General features: G+C 36.1%; 1 protein-coding gene across 5 annotated transcripts in view; it reads left to right on the forward strand.

The window, feature by feature from the left end:
• Positions 1–21,933, forward strand: part of TFG (trafficking from ER to golgi regulator) — a 38,517-nt gene that overhangs the window by 7,983 nt on the left and 8,601 nt on the right. For 3 of the 5 annotated variants that reach the window (XM_012476854.2, XM_012476844.2, XM_064374568.1), the window contains 4 exons: positions 5,934–6,017; positions 10,907–11,053; positions 14,842–15,006; positions 18,931–19,071. In XM_012476854.2, the coding sequence (XP_012332277.1) occupies positions 5,934–6,017; positions 10,907–11,053; positions 14,842–15,006; positions 18,931–19,071 (537 nt within the window). The remainder of the gene's footprint in view (positions 1–5,933; positions 6,018–10,906; positions 11,054–14,841; positions 15,007–18,930; positions 19,072–21,933) is intronic. The other 2 variants (XM_012476863.2, XM_064374569.1) reach the window with 1 other exon arrangement.

Consider the following 21,933-nt stretch of genomic DNA (forward strand, 5'->3'; position numbering starts at 1 on the left):
CTTATTGATTCCCAGCGTCGGAATCTGAGCAACCCATTGCGCCAGCTAAAACAGCAGTTTTAAGATTGATAGTGCTTTTCTGCCTGGGAATCTCCGGTCTGGCTTCCTTCTTGAGTCCCTTTTTCAATCAGCTAAATAGGCAACTCTGCCTTCCCGGAGCTCCAAACGTCGACCAAAAGGGGACCCAGTCCCGTTTACTCTGCACCAAGAACCGCCGCGCCGGCCACAAGAGTCGTGCTGGTGACCCGTGGGGCTCCTCCACTGGGAATCTCCTGGTCCATGAGCAACAAATATTCATCTAAAAGTGTGGCGTCCTCTCATTCTCTGTGCTTTCACTGGGAGCTACAATCCTGAGCTGCTAGTAATTAGCCATCTTGGATCTCTCTCCAAGTATTTCTTTATTGTAGGAATTTTCAGAGTATGTAATGTGCTTATATAAGTTTTCAAAAATTTGTAGTATGCAGTGTTCCCAGACTCATTTGTTGACAAAACTTTTTATGGAAATAGATTTTGCATGAAAAATATTTTAGCAAACTCACTGATTAGAATTATAGTACTAGACTGTGTTTCTGATTCTTTAACCTGCCTTCTTTGTTAACATCTCTGCTGAAATTTTCCCTTTAGGTGGTTACCAGTGGGGGGTGTGTGTGTATATATATAAAATACATATATACACATATGTACATATATACACACACACACACGTATTTTATTGCACTTTAGGTTCTCGGGTACATGTGCAGATCATGCAGGATTGTTGCATAGGTACACACATGGCAATGTGCTTTGCTGCCTCCTTTCCCCCGTCACCTATATCTGGCATTTCTCCCCATGTTATCCCTTGCCAACCTTCCTGCCCCCCTGCTGTCCCTCCCCTATTCCCTGCCACAGACTCCAGTGTGTGATTTTATATTGAACTTACTTGCAGTGTATTTCATCTTGACCTCACTATTTAGCGCTGCTATCCACACCATCCTTGTTACTTTCTTTTACCTCTTAACCTCTCTGACACTGCTTAACCTGATTTTCTTATCACTAATAATAATACAATACATATAATATCTATGTTAGTGTGGCTTAAAGTAATGCCAGCAGATATAATTAGAAATCTTACAATCTGAGTGGTTTAACAGTCGAGAAATCTTTCAGATACCCAGGCTGAAAGAAGCCGTTACCTTAAACGCATTGTTCGTAAGCTCACCGCAGGCATTGACATTGGCAGGCAGATGAGTGAAGACGGAGTATGAAGAATCATATGGGAGATTTTACTCACTAGGCCTGATGGTGTTGTATGTCATTTCTGCCCTTATCACATTGGTCAGTACCCAGTTACATGACTCTAAGAGGCAGATTGGTTGGGAAGTGTAGTCACTGGCTGAGCAGCCACTTTGCACAACTTATGCTGTGGAAGAGAAGAGTGAATCACTGGTGATAGTTAAATTGGCCGTCTAGCGATAGGTGTAATTCCCCTTTCTTTTTATGATGTGTAGTCTAAGCACCCAAAACAAATTTTTGAGAGTTGCCCATGTGAAACAATAAAGGAGAGCAATTTTTTTCCTGTTGTCTTCTGCTTATAATACATTGACTTTCACCTCTGTGACTTTGAAATGTGTGCCTTAATTTGATCAACCTTTTTTTTTTTTTTTTAAGACAGTATCTGACGCTGTTGCCTAGGTTAGAGTGCAGTGGCATGATTATACCTCACTGTAAACTCAAACTCCTGTCCCCTAGCAGTACTCCCAACCTGGCCTCCCAGAGGCATAAGCCACCATGCCTAGACTACAATTCAGATTTTTAACTTTTTTTTTTTTAAACAAAGTCCTAAGAGTGCTTTTTTTGTTGTTGTTAAATTTTGTTTTAATTGACAAATGATAGTTGTACATATTTATGGGGTACACAGTAATGTTTCAATACATATAATGGGATTAGATCAGGGTAATCAGCAAATCCATCGTCTCAAATATTTGTGTCTTTGACTTAGAAACATTCTGTATTCTCCTTCTAGCTATTTGAAATTATATAATATGTTATTGTTAATTGTAGTCATCCTATAGTTCTATAGAACACTGGAACTTACTCCTTCTATCTAGTTGTAATTTTGTGTCTTTTAATAAATCTCTCCCTATCTATGTTTTCCCCTAACCCTTCACAGCCTCTACTCTCCTCTGTTCTGCTTTTTGCTTGTATGAGATCAACTTTTTTTAGCTTCCACAAATGAGAGAGAGAGAGAGCATGTGGTATCTTTTTAACTTAATGTCTTCTAGTTCCATCCATGTTGCTGTGAATGACAGGACTTCATTCTTTTCTATGGCTGAATTGTATTCCATTGTGTATATATACCATATTTTCTTTAGCATTTCATCTGTTGTTAGACACTTAGGTTGATTCCATATCTTGGCTATTGTGAATAGTGCTGCAGTAAATATGTGAGTGCAGATGTCTCTTCAATATACTGGTTTCCTTTCCTTTAGTTAAATACCCAGTAGTGGCATTGCTGAATCATGTGATAGTTCTATTTATAGTTTTTTGAGGAACCTTCATGCTGTTCTCTGTAGTGGCTGTACTGTTTACATTCCTACCAACAGTGTATAAGAGTTCCCTTTTTCCTGCATTCTTGCCAACATTTGTTATTTGTCTTTTTGATAATAACCATCCTAACTGGGGTGGACTTCATTGTGGTCTTCATTTTCCTGATATGTGTGCATTTCCCTGATGATTTGTGATGCTGAGCGTTTTCTCATATATTTATTGGCCATTTCTATGTCATCTTTTGAGAAATGTCTGTTCAGATTATTTGCTGATTTTTAAATTGGATTATTTGTTTTCTAGCTGTTCAGATATTTGAGTTCTTTGTATATTCTGAATATTAATCCTCTGCCAGATGAGTATTTGTATTTCTTCCCATTCTGTAGGTTCTCTTTTCACTCTGTTGATTGTTTCCTTTGGTATGCAGAAAAATTTTCCAGTTTGATATAATCACATTGGTTTATTTTTGCTTATATTGACTATGATTTTGAGGTCTTATTCATGAAATCTTTTCCTGACCTATTAAAGAGGTTATCTTTTTCCTAACGGCTGTTCTCGGTGCTTTTGTCAAAAGTCAGTTGGCCATAGATAACATGGATTAATTTCCAGGTTCTCTATTCTGTTTTATTGTTCTATGTGTTCTGTTGATCTGTGTGTTCTCTTGGTCAATGGGTCTGTTTTTATGCCAGTTCTGTTGGTCTATAGGTGTGTTTTTATGCCAGTCCATGCTTACTATAGCTTCGTAGTGTATTTTGAGGTCAGGAAGTGTGATACCTTCAGCTTTGTTCTTTGCTGAGTATTGCTTTGACTGTCTGGGGTTGTTTGTAGTTCTATACAAGTGTTAGGATTTGTTTTCAAATTTCTGTGAAGAATTTTATTGGTATTTTGATAAGGATTGCATTGAACCTGTAAATTGCTTTAAGTAGTTTTGCCATTTTAACAGTATTAGTTCTTCAAATCTATAAGCATGGGATATCATAACACATGTATGCTCTTCAGTTTCTTTCACCAGGGTTTTTTTTTTTTGTAGAGGTTTTTCACCTTCTTGGTTAAAATTATTCCTAGATATTAAAAAAAAATTTTGTAGCTATGGTAAATGGGATTGCATTTCCTTGTATGTGTATAGAAACACTACTTTTTATTGTATTTATTTTGTATCCTGCCACTCTATTGAATTTGTTTACTGGTTCTAAGGGTTTTGGTAGAGTTGTTAGATTTTTGTGTATATGATTATGTCATCCGCAGAGACGGTTTGACGTCTTCCTTTCCAATTTGGATACCCTTTATTTTTTTCTCTTGCATAATTGCTCTGGCTAGTACTTCCTTGTCTTAAATTTTTTTTTTTTTTTTTACTTGATAGCAGGGTCTTGCTCTGTCTCCTAGCCTAGAGTGGAATGGCATGATCATGGCTCATTGAAGCCTTGAACTCCTGGGCTCAAGCAGTCCTTGCAACTCAGCCTCCTGTGTAGCTGAGACTACAGGCACATGCCACTGCACTTGGCTTCTTCTTATTGTTTGTCAAAATGGGGGTCTCATTGTGTTGCCCAGGCTGGTCTTGAACTCCTGAGCTCAAGTGATCCTCCTGCCTTGGCCTGCTAAAGTGCTGAGATAACAGGCATGAGCCACTGCGACTGGCCTTTAACTGCCTTTTTTTCATTTGAAGATGCTTTCTTCTTCTTACCTCAAACTGACCTCATTGATGGGCTTTCTCTTAACTACCTTGTTTTTGTTTAGGGTAGAGGTCAGCAAACTTTTTCTTTAATGGATCAGAGATAATAAATGTTGTAGCTTTGTGGGTCACGTAAGGCCTCTGTCTCATCTTTTTTTTTACAAAGTAAAAACCATTCTTCATTCACAGACCTATAACGACTAAGGGATTTTGTCCCTTGGTCACAGTTCGTGGACCCTTAGCTGGAGGTGTCCTCTTTACAATTTGTTTTCCACATTTAGTTATGACTTTGTATTTTGTGGTGGTTTTAAAGGTTTTTTTTTTTCATTTTTTGAGACAGTCTTGCTCTGTTGCTCAGGCTGGAGTGTAGTGGCGTGATCTTGCTCACTGCAACCTCCGCCTCCACGTTCAATCGATTCTCCTGCCTCAGCCTCCCAAGTAGGTGGAATTAATAGGCACAGGCCACCACACCTGGGTAATTTTTACATTTTTAGTAAGACAGGGTTTCTTCATGTTGACCAGGCTGGTCTCGAACTCCTGACCTCAGGTGATCCGCCTGCCTCACCCTCTCACCCTCCCAAAGTGCTAGAATTACAGGTGTGAACCACCGCCCCCGGCCAAAAAGTTTTTGATTGTTTAGATTTGTGTCCCTTAGATTCTGTTAGACACTATAGTGGAGGGATGGCTTAGGTAAAGTTCCCACCATCAGAGATACTCTGTTTCTGTTGTAGGATTCAGAAAAGATAAAAAGTTATAGGAAGTTTTCTTCTTTTACATACATACTTTATTTTCTTTTAAAAATGTGTTTATGAAGGTTGAACATTAAACAGGTATATTACAGAAAGTGCGTCAGGTTATAAGGAGCTAAAACAGTTATAAAATTCTCAGTTTCGTCGTCTTTGTCCAAAATAAATCCACCTAATTAGTGTTAAAATGGTGCAGCAGAGCATCCCTTGAAGTAGTCTTGTGGCCTCCCCAGGACAGAACTCCTTCCCACCCAGTTGTTTGTGAAGATACCCTGAAGAGGTCCCCGATGAACTCCTTGTCTCTGGCTGCTTTTCTCTTCTTGTCTTCTTTAGAGAACATGTTTTTCCTTTAGCCCTTTGAAAGCTTTTGACACATGTGGTTGGTATGCTAATTATAGTATTCTTTATCCCTGAGATCTGAGGGATTTCATAGTCTTAAATATGCACTGTGTTTTGTATTTATAAATATTTTTCTGGGGAGAGTTGGTTGTTTTCATCTTAATACCAAAATGGTCAGTGACCTGAAAGAACTTACTGTCTATCCAGTCACTAAAGCAGTTCTGCAACAGTAGTGTTTTACTGTATCTAGGGTTAAGATTTGAACTTTGGGAATCTTTTTTTATTTCTTTAACTTTTGGTAAAATATTTAAATTTTTTGGAATGAAAAGATTTCATTCTAAACCAACAATTTATGATACTGCTATCTATGAATCTCTTCCTAGTGACTAGTAAAAATTAAGGCACTTAATGCATTAACCTTAGCTACATTTTTTCATGTGGATATGTGTAAATATCTTGCCGTAAGAGTAATAAGCAAAATTGATTTAGTGTGTTTTTGAACAAATGCATTTTCACTAGACAAACCTTTAAAGTTTAAGGTTTTCGTGGGAGAGTCCAGCTATGTTCTACAATCTACATTTTGGATTTTTAATTTTATATGTGTCCCAGTTTACTGCTTATACAAATCTGAAACTTTTTTTTCTTAATTCCAGATGGAGATCTTATAACAATATTTGATAGTTCTGACCTTTCCTTTGCAATTCAGTGTAGTAGGATACTGAAACTGACATTATTTGGTGAGTAGTAAACTTTCTAATAAATTTACTATTCATTGTATTTTTATTAAAGATGGTTGGCTTTTTCCTTTTAAAGACTCATTTAAGCAATAACTTATTCAAATATTATTACATATATTTGCATTCAGGTAGTTGTTTTAGATTACTTGAAGCTTATGACTGTATGTTTTAAGAAAATGATGGAAGTTTAATTCAGTAAGAACAAAGTGTGTTAAGTACGTTATTTTTTTTGAAATCAGATATAACTTAGGTATCCCTATTGTATTATAGTTTTAATTTGGCTGTATTAGAATTTTTGAATTGTAATTATCTTCCTTCACATTACAGTATGTTGTTACTTATTCTCCGGGCTTAACCTGTAAGTCTGATATGTTAGACCAGTAGTCCCCAATCTTTTTGCACCAGAAACTGGTTTCACGGAAGACAGTTCTTCTATGGATGGGGGCGGGAGAAAGTTTTGGGATAAAACTGTTCCACCTCGCATGTGCAGTTCACAATAGAGTTCACACTCCTATGTGAATTTAATGCCACTGCTGAACTGACAGGAGGCAGAGCCCACCACTTACCTCCTACTGTGTGACCTGGTTGGGTTCCTAACAGGCCGCAGACCAGCACGGGGTTGGGGACCCTTGCTTTAGGTAGTATTTAGCCAACCTTAACATGGAAACCAGCCAAGGAAAATGCAGACCAGTGTCACTTATGAACAGCCTTAACATGAAAACCAGCCAAGGAAAATGCAGACCAGTGTCACTTATGAACAGCCTTAACATGAAAACCAACCAAGGAAAATGCAGACCAGTGTCAGTTATGAACATAGATACAAAACACTAAGTAATACTTACAAATCAAACTTGGCAGTGAATGTTAAAACACAGCATTGTCAAGGTTGCTCACCCAAGGAGTCTAAGATTGCTTTAAATTAGAAAATCAAATACTATTTTCCATGTAACAGATTAAAGGAGAAAAACTGAATCATCTCTGTAGATAAAAACCATTGACATTTCAATTAGGTCAAAAAGTCAGCAGACTACGAATGAAAGGGAATTCTTTTACCTTATATTGGGGCTTTTATTATATAGAATAACTTCTGTATGTCTAATATAAAAGGATTATAAATGTAACTAAAATACCAATTATAATTATAGACAACAAAAGATAGTGGGATAAATCAAATATGTAAGATTGTTTTGGATGAAACATAAAACTATTTAAAATCAAGTAGGGGAATGGGTTTTGAGGAAAGGTACTCTGGGAGATTTAATTATGTCAATGTTCTTTCATTCCTTAGTGGTTAGGAGCAAAGATGAAAAAAATATTAAGGTTTGGCTGGGTGTGGTAGCTCATGCCTGTAATCCCAGCACTTTGGGAGGCTGAGGTTGGCAGACCATAAGGTCAGGAGTTCGAGACCGGCCTGGCCAACACGGTGAAACCCCATCTATACCAAAAATACACACACACATACACAAAATTAGCTGGGCATAGTGGTATGTGCCTGTAATCTCAGCTACTCGGGAGGGTGAGGCAGGAGAATCGATGAACCTAGGAGGCAGGGTTTCACAACGCAGAGTACTAACCACTATACGATCACGGCCAGGAGGCAGGGTTTCAGTGAGCTCTGAGATTAGGCCACTGCATTCCAGCTTGGGCGACAGAGCAAGACTCCATCTCGGGGCGGGGTGGTGGGGGAAAATCTTAAGGTTTAACAAAGGTGGGTGTTTGGTAAGTTTATCTTGTGTACTTGAAATGATTTATTAAAGTCTTAAAATTATATTCGCACTAATGAAGATAAATTATTATGTGTATTAGGGTTCTCCAGAGGAATGGAGCCAATAAGATATATGGGAGTTTTTTAGGGAGAATTGCAAGGTGATTATAAGGCAAAGTCCCGTGATAGGTCATCTGTAAGCTGGGGAAAGAGAGAAGCTGAGGCTGTTAGTGGCGAAGTCCAAGTCCAAAAGCCTGAAAGCCAGGGAAGCTGATAGTGAAGCCTTAGTCTGTTGCCAAAGGCCTGAGAGTCCCCTGGGAAGCTGCTGGTACAAGTCCTAGAGTCCAAAGGCCAAAAAACCTGGAGTCTCTTGTCCAAGGCCAGGAGGAGTAGAAGCAAGCCCCTGGCATAGGAAGAAGAAAGAGCCAAAGACGCAGCAAGCAGACTTACCCCATCTTCTTCCCTCTGTTTTGTCAGAGTCGCACTGGTAGCTGATTGGATAGTGCCCACAACACTGAAGATGGGTCTTCCTTTCCTGGTTCACTGACTCAAATCTCAATATCCTCTGGCAACACTCTCACAGACACAACCCAAAACAGTACTTCACCAGTCATCTAGGCATTCCTCAATCCAATCAAGTTGATACCTAATATTAACTTAATTTAAACTTAGTTAATCTAAACTTTTAATTGAGTATAATTTGAAACATAGTGTTCTTAAACCCACTAAGTAGATAATAACAGATTATAGGCCATACTAGGAAAGTAAGTGCAAGGTTCTTAAAAGTTCTGGTGAGATGTATCAGTGTGCTCCAAAGATCACCAGGAACATACCCATAGTTAACAGATTTGGGTTTACTGAGTTACTGCAGCAAGGGAGAATGGATACCATGGAGAACAATAGGATGTCTTATGGGTATGTTAGAAAAGGATTTTTTTTGTAGGGCTTGGGTTTGTGTTAGCTGATTTTGGGTAAGGTTCGAGGAGGTAGAGCTTTGCTCTGCGTTGATTGCTTAGGAAGTGGAGATGATTCTGTGATTGAGTATCTTACCAGATCTTATCCAGAAGGTGAGAGGAATGAATCTTACTAAATCTTACCTGGAAGGTGGGAGGAGTGAATTGAGGCTGAAGCTGCAGTTGGTAAAGCAGTGGCAGTCATTGACCAGGATAGAAGGTTGTTTGGTCATTTTTCTGATGTGGTCAGTGTTCTTTGAGTTTTGACATGATTATGGACTCTTGATCTATCACAGATTATAATTTTGTGTAATGTTGGTGTTCTTTGAAATATTTTACGTTCAACAGGAGAACATCACGGTATACCTGTGAGTGCCAGGCCTAACTGTACCAGACCAGTTTCTGGCTGCTAGGAGCTGTTTTTCTCCTCAAATATTGGAGAAAAAAACAGTAATACTAAGTGAAAACCAGTAACTAATTGATGTAGGTAGGAAATTGTATTGAACTTCATAGGTATCCAGGGAGTATGAGTTACTGAAGAGTTTTCTTCTAAAAGCTTATAATTGGTGATTTGATGTTTGAAACATATTTAACAAAGAATCGCCCTGAACTTTTATCTTCACATAGATGTCCTTTTCTAATTAGGTACTTCAGGAGTTTGTACATTTGTATACTGGCAGTGCATAAAGTATTTTAGTTTAATTTTTGAACTCCTGTCTTGGTGTTTGCAATCAGAGCCTTGTGTCACTTTTTTATTTTTTCTTTTTAAAAATAACCTGAGTGGTGGCAATGTTTGTTGCTGAATGAAGGATTTCATTTTTTTTAGTCAACTGAAAGTCATTTGGATGAAATGAATAATAATTGAAGTAATGTTGCTTTCATTAAAAAAATCACAACCACTGATTACTGAGTAATCTCTAGCATTTTGTGGCTTATATTCTGCCTCTGAAAGTAGCTGCTTTGAAGGACAGTTGTGATGTTGATAAGTTCTGCATATATTTTAAAATGTATATTTATTTTTAAAAATTTTTTGAGACAAGGTCTTACTCTGTTTTCTAGGCTGGAGTGCAGGGGGGTGATAGCAGCCAACTGGACTTCCCCTCCCGGGATCCAGCAATCCTCCCACCTCAGCCTCCTGACTAGCTAGGACTACAGGCGTGTGCTGCCACACTTGGCTAATTTTTTTTTTTTTTTTGAGACGGAGTTTTGCTCTTGTTACCCAGGCTGGAGTACAATGGCGCGATCTCGGCTCATTGCAACCTCCGCCTCCTGGGTTTAGGCAATTCTCCTGCCTCAGCCTCCTGAGTAGCTGGGATTACAGGCACGCACCACCATGCCCAGCTAATTTTTTGTATTTTTTTTAGTAGAGACAGGGTTTAACCATGTTGACCAGGATGGTCTCGATCTCTTGACCTCGTGATCCACCCGCCTTGGCCTCCCAAAGTGCTGGGATTACAGGCTTGAGCCACCGCGCCCAGCCCCTTGGCTAATTTTTTAAGGTTTTTGTAGAGACGAAGTCTCACTGTATTGCTCAGGCTGGTCTTGAATTCCTGGGCTCAAACAGTCCTCCCACCTTGGCCTCCCAAAGTGCTGGGATTACAGGTGTGAGCCACTACGGCTGGCCCTGCATATATTTTTTTAGCGATTTCTTTTAAGGTCAACTATTTTAATTAGCTGTTTTTTTTTTTTCAAGACAAAATTATGCAAAGGGGATGACTGACATATCAGCAATGTTACATCTTTAAACATTTTATGTATAGAGTAAGGTGTTTTTGTATTATTTTAAGAATAGCATGAAATAAAATGAGGTTATGAACTTATATGACTTATTAAATTTAATAATTACTAAATTTAATATATTTTAATAATAGCATGAAATAAAATGAGCTTTTAAAGTTAAATGATTGTTATTAAATTTAATAAATTCTGTTAAAAAGTAGAGCTTTCTATTGGATTATTTATTTTATTATAGTTGGATTTACCTACTAAACGTTTTTCCCAGTAATGCCATAGGTCATAGGTCTGGCATCAAGAAAGACTGATGAATGCTTCTTTTTTCCAAAATAAGTTATTAGCCATAAAGAATTTCTTTTCTTTTTTTTTTCAAAAGTAACTTCAGTATCTTCTTTTTGTTTATTTTAAAGGAATTGTATATATTTTCCTTGTTGCATATTATTTATATACTTATTTATGAACTTCTCATTTTAAGCAAATAAATGCTTTTATTTCAGTTAATGGCCAACCAAGACCCCTTGAATCAAGTCAGGTGAAATACCTCCGTCGAGAACTGATAGAACTTCGAAATAAAGTGAATCGTTTATTGGATAGCTTGGAACCACCTGGAGAACCAGGGCCTTCCACCAATATTCCTGAAAATGGTAAACTCAGAATCCATTATATCCTGATTTATTGTTCTTATATTTTTTTGCAGGTTTTTAAAACCTGTTTTTAAGTCGGGAAGGATGGCACCCCCAATGTCTCTCTCTCTTTTGTTCCTTCCTCTGCTTCTCTACTAGTGTTTATGCCTGTGTTCCTAAACTTGCTGTTCATCAAGATTACTAGGAGGTTTCATTATACCAATTCCTGGATCTCATCATAGACCTACTGGAGTGTAGGGCCTGGAAATCCCATTTTTGAAGTGTTTTCTGGGTGATTCTTTTACAACTAGTCTTGGACTTTGAGGTTTATTACACAGGTCGGTTTTCAAATCCTTTTGACTCATGAACCCTTTTTAATATAATAGATAATTAATGAACCTTAGGAATTGAAAATCATTTCATGAGTTTTATGTAGTATTGGAAGTAGTTTCAACTAAAAAACACTTAGATTAGTATTGTACATTAAAAATGGTATATTGTAAAGTTGAAACATAATTTTTAATAATAATATTTAAAGAACTGATTTTTCCCCCATTTTACAAATGACATGTACAATTTGTGTTAAGATAAAGCAAGATGTGTCGACATTTGGAACGGACATAATTTTGGACCAAACGTGTTTTAAAATGTGGACTGAAATTTCAGTATGTGTTATGGCCTGAAAGTAGAGTTAAAAAACTGTTTTCTTTTTTTGTTTAAGACTCTTAGATGTTGCATTTAAAGAAAACTCTTTATTTATCTTTTACAAATTCTTTGTTTGCTTATAATTTTCATATGTTTAAAACTGTTCATATCGTGAAATAGTAATTTAAAAAATCTAATCTGGATGTCTGCATATAAAGGACTTAACACGAGATAATTTTTGTGGAAATGGCATGTATTCTATTTTTGGCCACTAAATAATTTGGGAGTTTTTGTTTTCTGTCTTTATTTTAGTTACAGTCTAAATAAAGATGCATTTTTCATCATTTCTCTCTTCCTAACTTCTAATAGTCATGTGGAATTATGTTAATGGTAGATGCTTAATAAGTATTTGGTGATTGATTAGTGATTTCTAGTTCCACTTCTGTTTCAGAACATAACGGAGATTTGCTGAAATACTATAATGATATTCTCTTGGTCACTTTATGATGAAACCTTTTATATTTCAGGTCAAAGAAGGTTTCCTATTTTGAACCCTACCTCTCCAAACAAAAAGTTCCAATTTTAGATCAAGAATCGATGAAGAATTTAGACCAGTTTTCCAGAAGAATTCCTAGATGCTGACACATTTGCATATAATTTCAGGGGATTTAACCATCTGCAGAATATTAAGAAATGTAGATGAGAATTTAACCAGTATAGCCAGTACTGTGCAGAAATGAGCTACAGTAGCCCACATTCTATTCAGAGGAATAGATTTATGAGGTTTTTGGTTTAGGTGAAACTCTTTCTTCACCTATTCTTGCTTCTGTATGTGCTTTTTCTTTATTCTTTGTTTCTATATTTATATATATGTTATTGTTAGCTTTTTACCTGTGTTAATGGAAAAGATGTTAAAATTAGTTTCTTTTCTGCATCTTGGAAATTATGCCACATGCTGTTTCCTTGTATGGCCACCTTATAGTCATTGTGTCCTGTCTGATGTATTTGATGATAAGATGATATAAGAATAATACAATCTGCATTTTTTTTAGAGATCTAATTTCTTGTTGTTTTTTTCTCATGCGCTTAGTAAGATAGCTTACCTCTTGGTCACCTGGCTTCTGTGAAAGTTCTTAAGCTTCTAAGCTCTTAAAACATATTCCAATTTAATAATCTGCTTCTGAAGAAAAAGAACATACATAAACTAAACCACCCCCCTGCTCCCCACATCAGAAACTGAAATCTAGTCCACAAAACAAAATTGCTAGTCAGCTATCAGTACTATTTAGAACCTGCGGCTTATCCTCAGCAAGAAACGTGGCCACCTGTGGTCTTCAGCTCTCATTACAGTGGTTCTTGGATGCTTGTTTTCCTCTATGAGGCACAGGATGTATAAACTACCTTAGATACAAGATTTACCTGTTGCGGTGTCGCCAGCCAACATTTAATGGAGCAAGTAGTAGGACATATTGTGTGTTTCCTAATGGTTTTAGTTTGTGATAAGTAAAAAGAGGCATTGGTAGTGAGATGTAAGGGAAACAGTCTGTAAGACTGGAATGGTATGCTCTTGGGATCAGAGGAAGGAAATTGGTAGGGAAGGTGGATAACTGGTAGACGTGTTTTAAAGGAGTACTTCTAGGAGTTTTCTTTTTCCAAAAATTTAGAAAATATGAGAGTAGCCTGGAATGGTATGTTAGGAATGAATGAGAGCTGGCAGCCAGTGTGTGCTGTGGATACCTAATATTCCATTTAGCACCTACATTTTTTTCAGAAGATAAATTTTGTATTGATTACAGGGGTGATGTAAGAACTGATGTTCAATTACTTATTGATAACAAAATTGGTAATCATTGTATCTTAATTGACTAAATGGTTAGCCGTCTTTTTGTTTACTTGTTCATGTTTTTTTTTGTTTTGTTTTGTTTTTGATGTCTTTTGTATCTTGGACTTGGATTCCTATTTGTAAAATGGTAGGTTATTGTTGAACTCCCTTTCTTTCACAAGACAGTTGTATAAATGCCTATGGAATATCTTAGTATCCTTAAAAAAGCATGATTTTAAATTTAACCTGCTCATAATATTTAACATTTTGTTTTTTCTGTTGTTGTTTTAAACATTTTATTATGGAAAAGTTGAAGTATATACAAAAGTAGACATTATAATGAATCCCATAAAGCCACATCCAATTTCAACAATTACCAGCTCATAGCATCGTATTATCTATACTACACACACTTCCACCGCTTATTTTTTTTTTTTTTTTTTTTTTTTTTTTGGTGAGACAGTCTTGTTCTGTTTCCCAGACAGGAGTACAGTGGTGAGATCTTAGCTCACTACAACCTTCGTCTCCCTGGTTCAAGTGATTCTCGTGCCTCAGCCTCCTGAGTAGCTGGGATTATAGGCATGCATCACCATGCCTGGCTAATTATTGTATTTTCAGTAGAGATGGGGTTTTGCCAGGCTGGTCTCGAACTCCTGGCCTCAAGTCTTCTACCCACCTTGGCCTCCCAAAGTGCTGGGATTACAGGCATGAGCTATTGGACCTGGCTCTCTTCCTATATTATTTTGATGTAGATCCCATATACATCATTTCATCTATAAGCATTTTAACAAGTATTTTAATAAATATTTTAAGGTAGCAAATTCAAAAACGTTTTTAATGTGGTATTTTTGGAAGTTTATGAATTAATTATGGTTGGCTTGATTTCCGTGTAATTTAATAGTGGACCTGTAGACGGTAGAAATAAAATGTAAAATTTGAGATTATAACCTTAGTTAAGTTTCTTATCTTTTTATAAAATGAAGCCTTACTTTCTATAACTCTTATTTCCAGAGTGCCCAGTGGGTATCTGATACTAGGATGTAGGTCATAGGGCTCCAAAAAAAAAAAAATGTCTATCAAGGAGCTTGTGTTTTTTTTCATCTAATATTTTTTATGAAAGGAGGTATATAGTTTTTTTGGAAAAGTTGATGTTCATCTTTTGTTTCTTTTTGCCCTTTCCTCCTGATTTTAGAAGTAAAAATATTAAAAAGTATAAAGAAGAAAGTGAAATGATCTATAATCCTGTGACATTCCAGACTATCATTATACACACACGTTATTAGGTCTTACTGAGTATAGATGAAAGGGAAACAAGTTTTTGTTTATTCCTCTATTCTTACAGATACTGTGGATGGTAGGGAAGAAAAGCCTGCTGCTGATTCTTCTGGAAAACAGTCTACTCAGGTTATGGCAGCAAGTATGTCAGCTTTTGATCCTTTAAAAAACCAAGATGAAATCAATAAAAATGTTATGTCAGCGTTTGGCTTAACAGATGATCAGGTTTCAGGTGAGTTAGTTTCTACCTCTTTTACATCCTTCATTTTCTTAATCTTTTCTTCCTTGCCTTTCCTTCTTTCTTAATTGAAGAATAACTTGGATATGGCGAAGTGCACGAATCTTAAGGGTTCTGGTCAACAGATTTTTACATATGTGTACACTTATATAAATCACTAAATTTACGTGTAGATGATTTCCAGCACAACAGAAAGCTTTCTTATGTCCTCTCCCCATCAATAGCACCCTCCCCCTTAAAGAATAACCACTGTTTGCTTTGAGTATATTTTTGAAAGTAAAATTTAGAAAGTTTTAAAAAATCTGAAATATTTTATAATTTGATTCATTGCAGTATTCAAATTATATTTGACTTATCTTAGGGAAATTCAAAATTAAATGTAGATTTTCTGGTTAAATTGTGTTAGTATAGATTTTTCCATAAATAAGTTTTTAACTTCAAAACAGTACCTATTTTGTTTTATTCTTTTAAACTTTTGTCATTTCTTCACTATTTTTTCCTGCTTTTTCTCTTTTTGGATTCTAATACGTACATTGGTGAGTTTGATACTATCTCATGGCTTTTTAAGGTTCATTCTTCTTCAGTCTTGTCTCTGTTCTTCAGGTTGGGTGATTGCTGTTGAACTCTCTTCAAAGTCGCTGTGATTTCTGATATGCTGTTGAACATTTCTGGTGAATTATTTAATTGTGCTTTTAGCTCTAGAATTTCCATTGAGTTGTTTTCATAGTTTCTGTTTTTCTGTTGAGATAACTTTATTTTACATTCATTAAAACTATATTTTCCTTTAATTATTTGAATGTATTTATGTTTGATTCTTTAAAAATATTTAGGATAGCTGCTTTAAAATGTTTGTCTGCAACATCCAGCACTTGGACCCATTTGGTATCATTTTCTATTGACTGGTTCCTCTCTGCCCCATGTATTTCCCAGCCCCAGTAGGGTCACATTTTCCTGTTTCTTTGCCTGTCTGATAGCGTTTGGTTGAAAACTAGACATTCTGGTTAATATGTTGTAGAGACTTAGGATTCTTTTTGTTATTTTGAGGATTTTCTGATATTGTTGCTCTAGCAGGGACTTGATTTGTGTGGACTTGCCAACATAACAAACAGAAAAGGGCTCTCTAAAAGAAAAAGATACTCGGGAATAGGGAATTGCATTGAGAATATGTGTGCCATAGTAAACTATGTGCATATTCAGTGAGATAAAGGCAGACAAAGGTTTTTAAAGGAAAAAATGAGAATACAAAATTGTTTTGAAATAATTATCGTTGGCTACAAAGATCATTAGCAAGAGTGATGTCAGTTTGAGGATGGACAGGCATTTCTGGGCAGATGTCCTCACAGAAGGTTTTTTTTTTTTTTTTTTTGTAAAGTTGTATAAGCTGTGGTTTTTGAACTCTTTTGTGATAGTTTTTGTAAGAACCCTCTCTTCATGGCCTTATCAGAGTTTTTATATTTTTTAATATTAATGACTTCATTTTGGTTTTGACAACTTGCACATACTCAAAACTACTCCTTTATCCCTATGGTGTATAGCAGCTGATACATCTGCTCAGTCCTTTCAGCTCTCTCTAGGTGCTGCTTTTTCTCTGAGCCTTGTTGAGATATCCTCCTCCGCCCTCCCAGCCCTATGGTCAGCTGGGGGTTTGGGCAGAGTATATATACCTAGATTTTGGGTCTTACCCTTTCATTGGCACCCTCACTTCAGGGATTTTCCTCCTAAATCTTCAGCTCCTTGTCCAGCCATGAGGCTGTTAACACTGTGGTTTTCTGCTATTGGAGCTGCAGAGGTCAGGGCTTTTAATTCTTATCCATTCTAATTTTATTGGGGTAAACTCTGGTTTCCGATTGACTTTCAGTTATTTCAAATAGTTTCTTCTATTTCGTTCAGGTTTTTAGTTGTTACCTGGAGGAGAGTTTATCTGACGGATTTACTTTGCCTTTATCAGTAGTTGGAAATACAGTATTCAGTCTATTCATTTTGTATTCCTTAGAGACTTTCATGGAATTACTTACTAAAGGTGTGTGAAAATCTGATGAGGTCAGACTTTTAAATTTTGATTTAATTGAATATTCCACACTAGAATAATATTAATATGATTCACATTATTTGAAGACCGTTTCTCTCATAGCTATGTTGAATTGTAGTAAGAAAAACAGTATGCATAGCTGGGATACTTGTGTAGTTTTCAGGTGTGATGTGGTAAAATGTGGCTTATTATAATAGCGAATGTGGCAATGGGAAGGAGGAATGAAGTATTACAAAGATGGAATGAACATTAACTAATAAATTACATGTACAGGAGGAAAGAGGAGTCAAACATACATATATATAGAGAGTCTAATAACGTATCTTTTGTAGGAAGAATGTGTGTATCTACATATATATAACTAAGTTAATGTAGGAAGAATGTGTGTATGTATTTATCAACATATATATAAATTTAAGTAAAGTGGTGGTAGATAGAAACCATCATCCATTTTATTCTGGTAATAAGTCTGTCTTGCATTACCACTATTATGTCCTAGTTTAGGTTCTTATTAATACTTGGATTGTCAGCTGTCAGCTGTGTGCCTAATACTGTGGTAAGTTCTGGGGATATACCAGAGCAGAAGATAGAGGTTTGCCCTTAGGAAAATTAGTCTGCTGATAATAGCAAGTACTTACATGGAACTTTCTGAGTAGTGGTCACTTTTATAAGCTTTTGCTGTATAATCCCTTTTTAAAGTCCTTGCTATAAGCTCTTGTTAACTCATAATCCTCACAATAACCTTATGAAGTAGGAATTAGTACATCCTTTTTGTACAGATGAGGAAACTGAGGCACAGAGATTATGTAACATGTCCAGAGTTACACAGCTTGTGAGTGACAGCACTAGGATTTGAACCTAGGTAGTCTGGCTGCAAAACCTATGCTTTTAACCACTCTTCTGCTTTGCCAAAGCAAAAAGAATTTAAAGGAATAAAACCTATCTGCATTGTCCTCAGAATATCTTTTTTGACTGTCATAGTATTGGAACTGTAATATATTCTCTCATTCATTTCTGTGTTCGTTGTTTTGGAAGAATTAAAAATTTGTGTAAATTCATGTGTAAATTTGAAGGCTAGGCCTTGTGAGGCAGGCAAAAAGAATCAAGAGTCAGGAGCCCAGCCAAAAGAGCTCAGAGTCTTAAGAGGGAAAATGGGGGCTGTTCAGAAATGCAAGATAGAAGTTAGTATGGGTTAATAAAAGTAAACTAGATTGAAGTTCACTACTGGAAAAAAGTATTCGTGAGTCAAGAAGGCTTACTAGAAGTGTGGAATTATAATTGGATTTTAAATAATGTTGTATTTAAATACGTAAATGTTACATTAAATATTTGAGGTGGTATAGTGGAAAGAATGGTGATAAATGAAATAAAGGTGAAAAAATATTAGATACATGATGGGAGTAGGGAGAAGGTTAGGGTTAGTTTAGCTGAAAAGGAGGCATGTGAGAAGAGAAATTGTGAGAAACAATGTTCGAACCCTTAATGCAAACTAGGGGGTTGAACTTAATTTATGGGCAGTGGAGACCCCTTGAAGAATGAAGTGATAATTTCGGTTGATGTGCAGAGTACATTGCTTGGAATGGGGGAGATATTGGCATTGCAGACATGAGTTTTGTTTTTTTGCAGGGAGAGGTTAAGACTCAGGAATATAGTACTCCACACTTTATAAGGAAGGATTTCCAGTCGTAGCTTTGGATTAAGAGACTGGAGCAAAGGAAAAAATACAATACATACATTTTAAAAAATGTAAAAAGCCTCATTCGTGGTTATATACTTATTCTATACTACTTTTAGTGTCTTTTAACCAAACTTATTCCTTGTGCTTGCTGGGAGAAGGCCTTATATTGGATACTAAACTGACTTTTTTTTTTTTTTTTAAAACTGTCCAGGGCCACCCAGTGCTCCTGCAGAAGATCGTTCAGGAACACCCGACAGCATTGCTTCCTCCTCCTCAGCAGCTCACCCACCAGGAGTTCAGCCACAGCAACCACCATATACAGGAGCTCAGACACAAGCAGGTCAGATTGAAGGTAAAATAGAGTTTAGAACACATGTGTGGGAAACTGCATGTGTAGAAGTGTTTATTGCAGCATTGTTATAAACACTCTATGTATTTAGTCATACCTTGAACACAGCTAGGAAAAGTTTGGATTTACCGACATGATTTGATGTTAAAAAACCAAATAGAATAATATGTTAGGTATGTTTCCATTTATTGGAAAGAAAGAAATCCCTAAAGTGTTTATATAAATATAGATACAGAGTGAAAGACCAGTCATTAGTCAGTGGTGACCCTTGGGGAGGATAGTGAAATTCAGACTGGTGATTTCACACTTTAGTTTGTGTTATACTTAGGTGCTGTTTTATCTCCCTCTTCTCTTCAGCATCTATGCATGCTTTTTCTAATTTAAAAAGATTTCTAAAATAGAGGTAAAGATAACTAGTTAGAGTGGGGTTTTTTTGGTAAGATTATAGACTTTTATAATTTTGTAAATATAGCAATATGTATTAATAGAAAAAAAGCAGTGTATTTTAAGTCATACTTTTTCTTCTCTAAATAATCTGTCTTTGGACGTGTAATTAGTCTCCCTGGGTTTTGATATTCTTTCACGTAAAATGTGAAAATTGGACCAACTCAGTGGTTTCAGAAGAATGTCTTTTGTCCTGAATGAAATATAACTTGAAAACTCTGTATTTAAAATACGGAATTGAAGGGCAACAGACTTGAGACAGTAGGCACTAAGGTGCTTCATTGAAACCCTTGGAGTTCTGCAGAATGTGACTAAGTACTTACCAATCTCTAGGGTGCCTTCCAGATACTGGAATGTGATTTCTATGAATTGCCTATGCATGTTAGGACCTTTAAAGCCACAATTCCACTTCAAAACAAACACCAGGTGGTGCTCTAATCATTTGTTTAATGGATCAGATAGTCGTATAATGTATTTTCACCACCAGAAGCAAGTGATTAAAGTTATCAATCACATTACAAAAAACAAAAACAAGCAAAACATAGCCTAAAATGAACTGACCACTTTGGAATAGAATCCTGTTATCCTGTGGTGATACTTTCAGAATTGCCTGGTTAGGTGTGGTGGCTCACACGTATAATGTGCCTATAATCCTACAAAATGCCTATAATCCCAACACTTTAGGGAGGCTGAGGCAGGAGGATCACTTGACCCAGGAGTTTGAGACTAGGTTGGGTAACATAGTGAGACCCTGCCCTACAAAATAAAAAAAAAGATTAAAAAAAAATTAGCTGGATGCTATGGCATGTGTCTATAGTTCCAGCTTCTTGGGAAGCTTAAGTGGGAGGATTGTTTGCATTGTTTGAATGAAGAGGTGGAGGCTGTAGTGAGCTGTGATCACTCCACTGCATTCCAGCGTGGGCAACAGAATGAGAACCTGTCTCAAAAACAAACAACCCCCGCCCCCCACAAAAAAAAATCCACAGAGTTGTCTGTTGGATGAGCAACAGTCATTATGGACTAGCAGATGACATTTTGCTGATGAATCAGTGGTTTGCAAAGAATTTCTTATTGCTTAAGGCTTTCCAAGTTTAGTTAGTCCTCCTCTGTACCAAAATGCTACTACCAAAACTAGAACAAACTAGAACTAAAGCAGGTGTGGGCTGAAATGGACAGAAGCAGAGTATAGGTATGATGAGAGTTTAATGCCCATATCAAGTGAACTATAGATTTGTTTTTAAATAAATCCCATTTTAAGCGGTGTATACTGTTATAGAATGACAGTTGGAAGGCTCCTTGTACCAAATAATGTTTGCTGTTTATATATAAAGAAATGGGAATTAAGGCTCTATTAGCAATATCTAAACATTCTATGAAGTGTTTGTTTTAATTGAGCATTTTCAAATAAGTAAAATTTTTAAAATGTGAAAGGATATCCAGTGAAAATTATCTCTCCCATCTCTGTCCCCAGCAACCAAGTTCCTTTTTCCAGAGATAGTAGATTAACACTGTTTATATGCATTTAATTCCTTTAGAGTAGTATTATATGCCTTGCTACAATTGTTAACTGTTAGCTTAATTAAAACATACAGTATGAAAATTGTACAGTTAATAAGTGACATCATTTAAACTCTTAATAACTGATCTAATTCTAGATTAGTGCTGTACAAAAGAATTAGAAGCCACATGTAATTTAAAATTTTATATTTAGCTGCATTAGAAAAATGTTTAAGAAAAGGTAAAATTAATTTTATTTAACTTAATATATCCAGTATAAGTTAATTATTTTGGTACGGTGTATTGGAAATCTGGGATGTGACACTGATTTGGAACACTTTAAACACAAACAACGTACCACAATACAGACAAGCCACATTTCAGGTGCTCAGTAGCCACATGTGACTAGTGACTATTTTAAGAGCACAGCTTTAGATAAATATATTTATTATTTATGGATTCCCAGCATGAATTACAGGCTACTTTAATAAATACATTTTGATATATAATGAGTCTTTGATGTTGCCAGTTATTTAGATCAATTTGCTCAATAATTTGAGCAGAATTACCAACATAAAATGTATTATAAGTTATTAACGTAGCAGTCTCTTATAATGTGTAATAGTCCAAATTAAAATGAAGAATTCTGAGTTGTTACTTAACTCCCATAAAAGGAACCTTGAAACTGTGAATTTTATTCTAAAGAAATGTAGTGTTAATATGTTGTTCAGTTAAAAGAATCAACAAGATACTGAGCATCATTAAAAAAACCAAAAGGGATAATGTTACCCTTCTTCATACAAAGCCAGTGCCTGTTATTGGAAAACTATGTGACATTGTCAAAAATGTAAGTGGTAAGGAGAAGAAGGCTAAAAATCTTCAGAGATCAGACTGCAGTTTGACAAAAAAAGAAAAATGAAAAAG

Source organism: Aotus nancymaae, unplaced genomic scaffold (genome assembly GCF_030222135.1).
Source record: "Aotus nancymaae isolate 86718 unplaced genomic scaffold, 86718_ANA_hifiasm-v0.15.2.pri h1tg000011l, whole genome shotgun sequence".
Taxonomy (NCBI): domain Eukaryota; kingdom Metazoa; phylum Chordata; class Mammalia; order Primates; family Aotidae; genus Aotus; species Aotus nancymaae.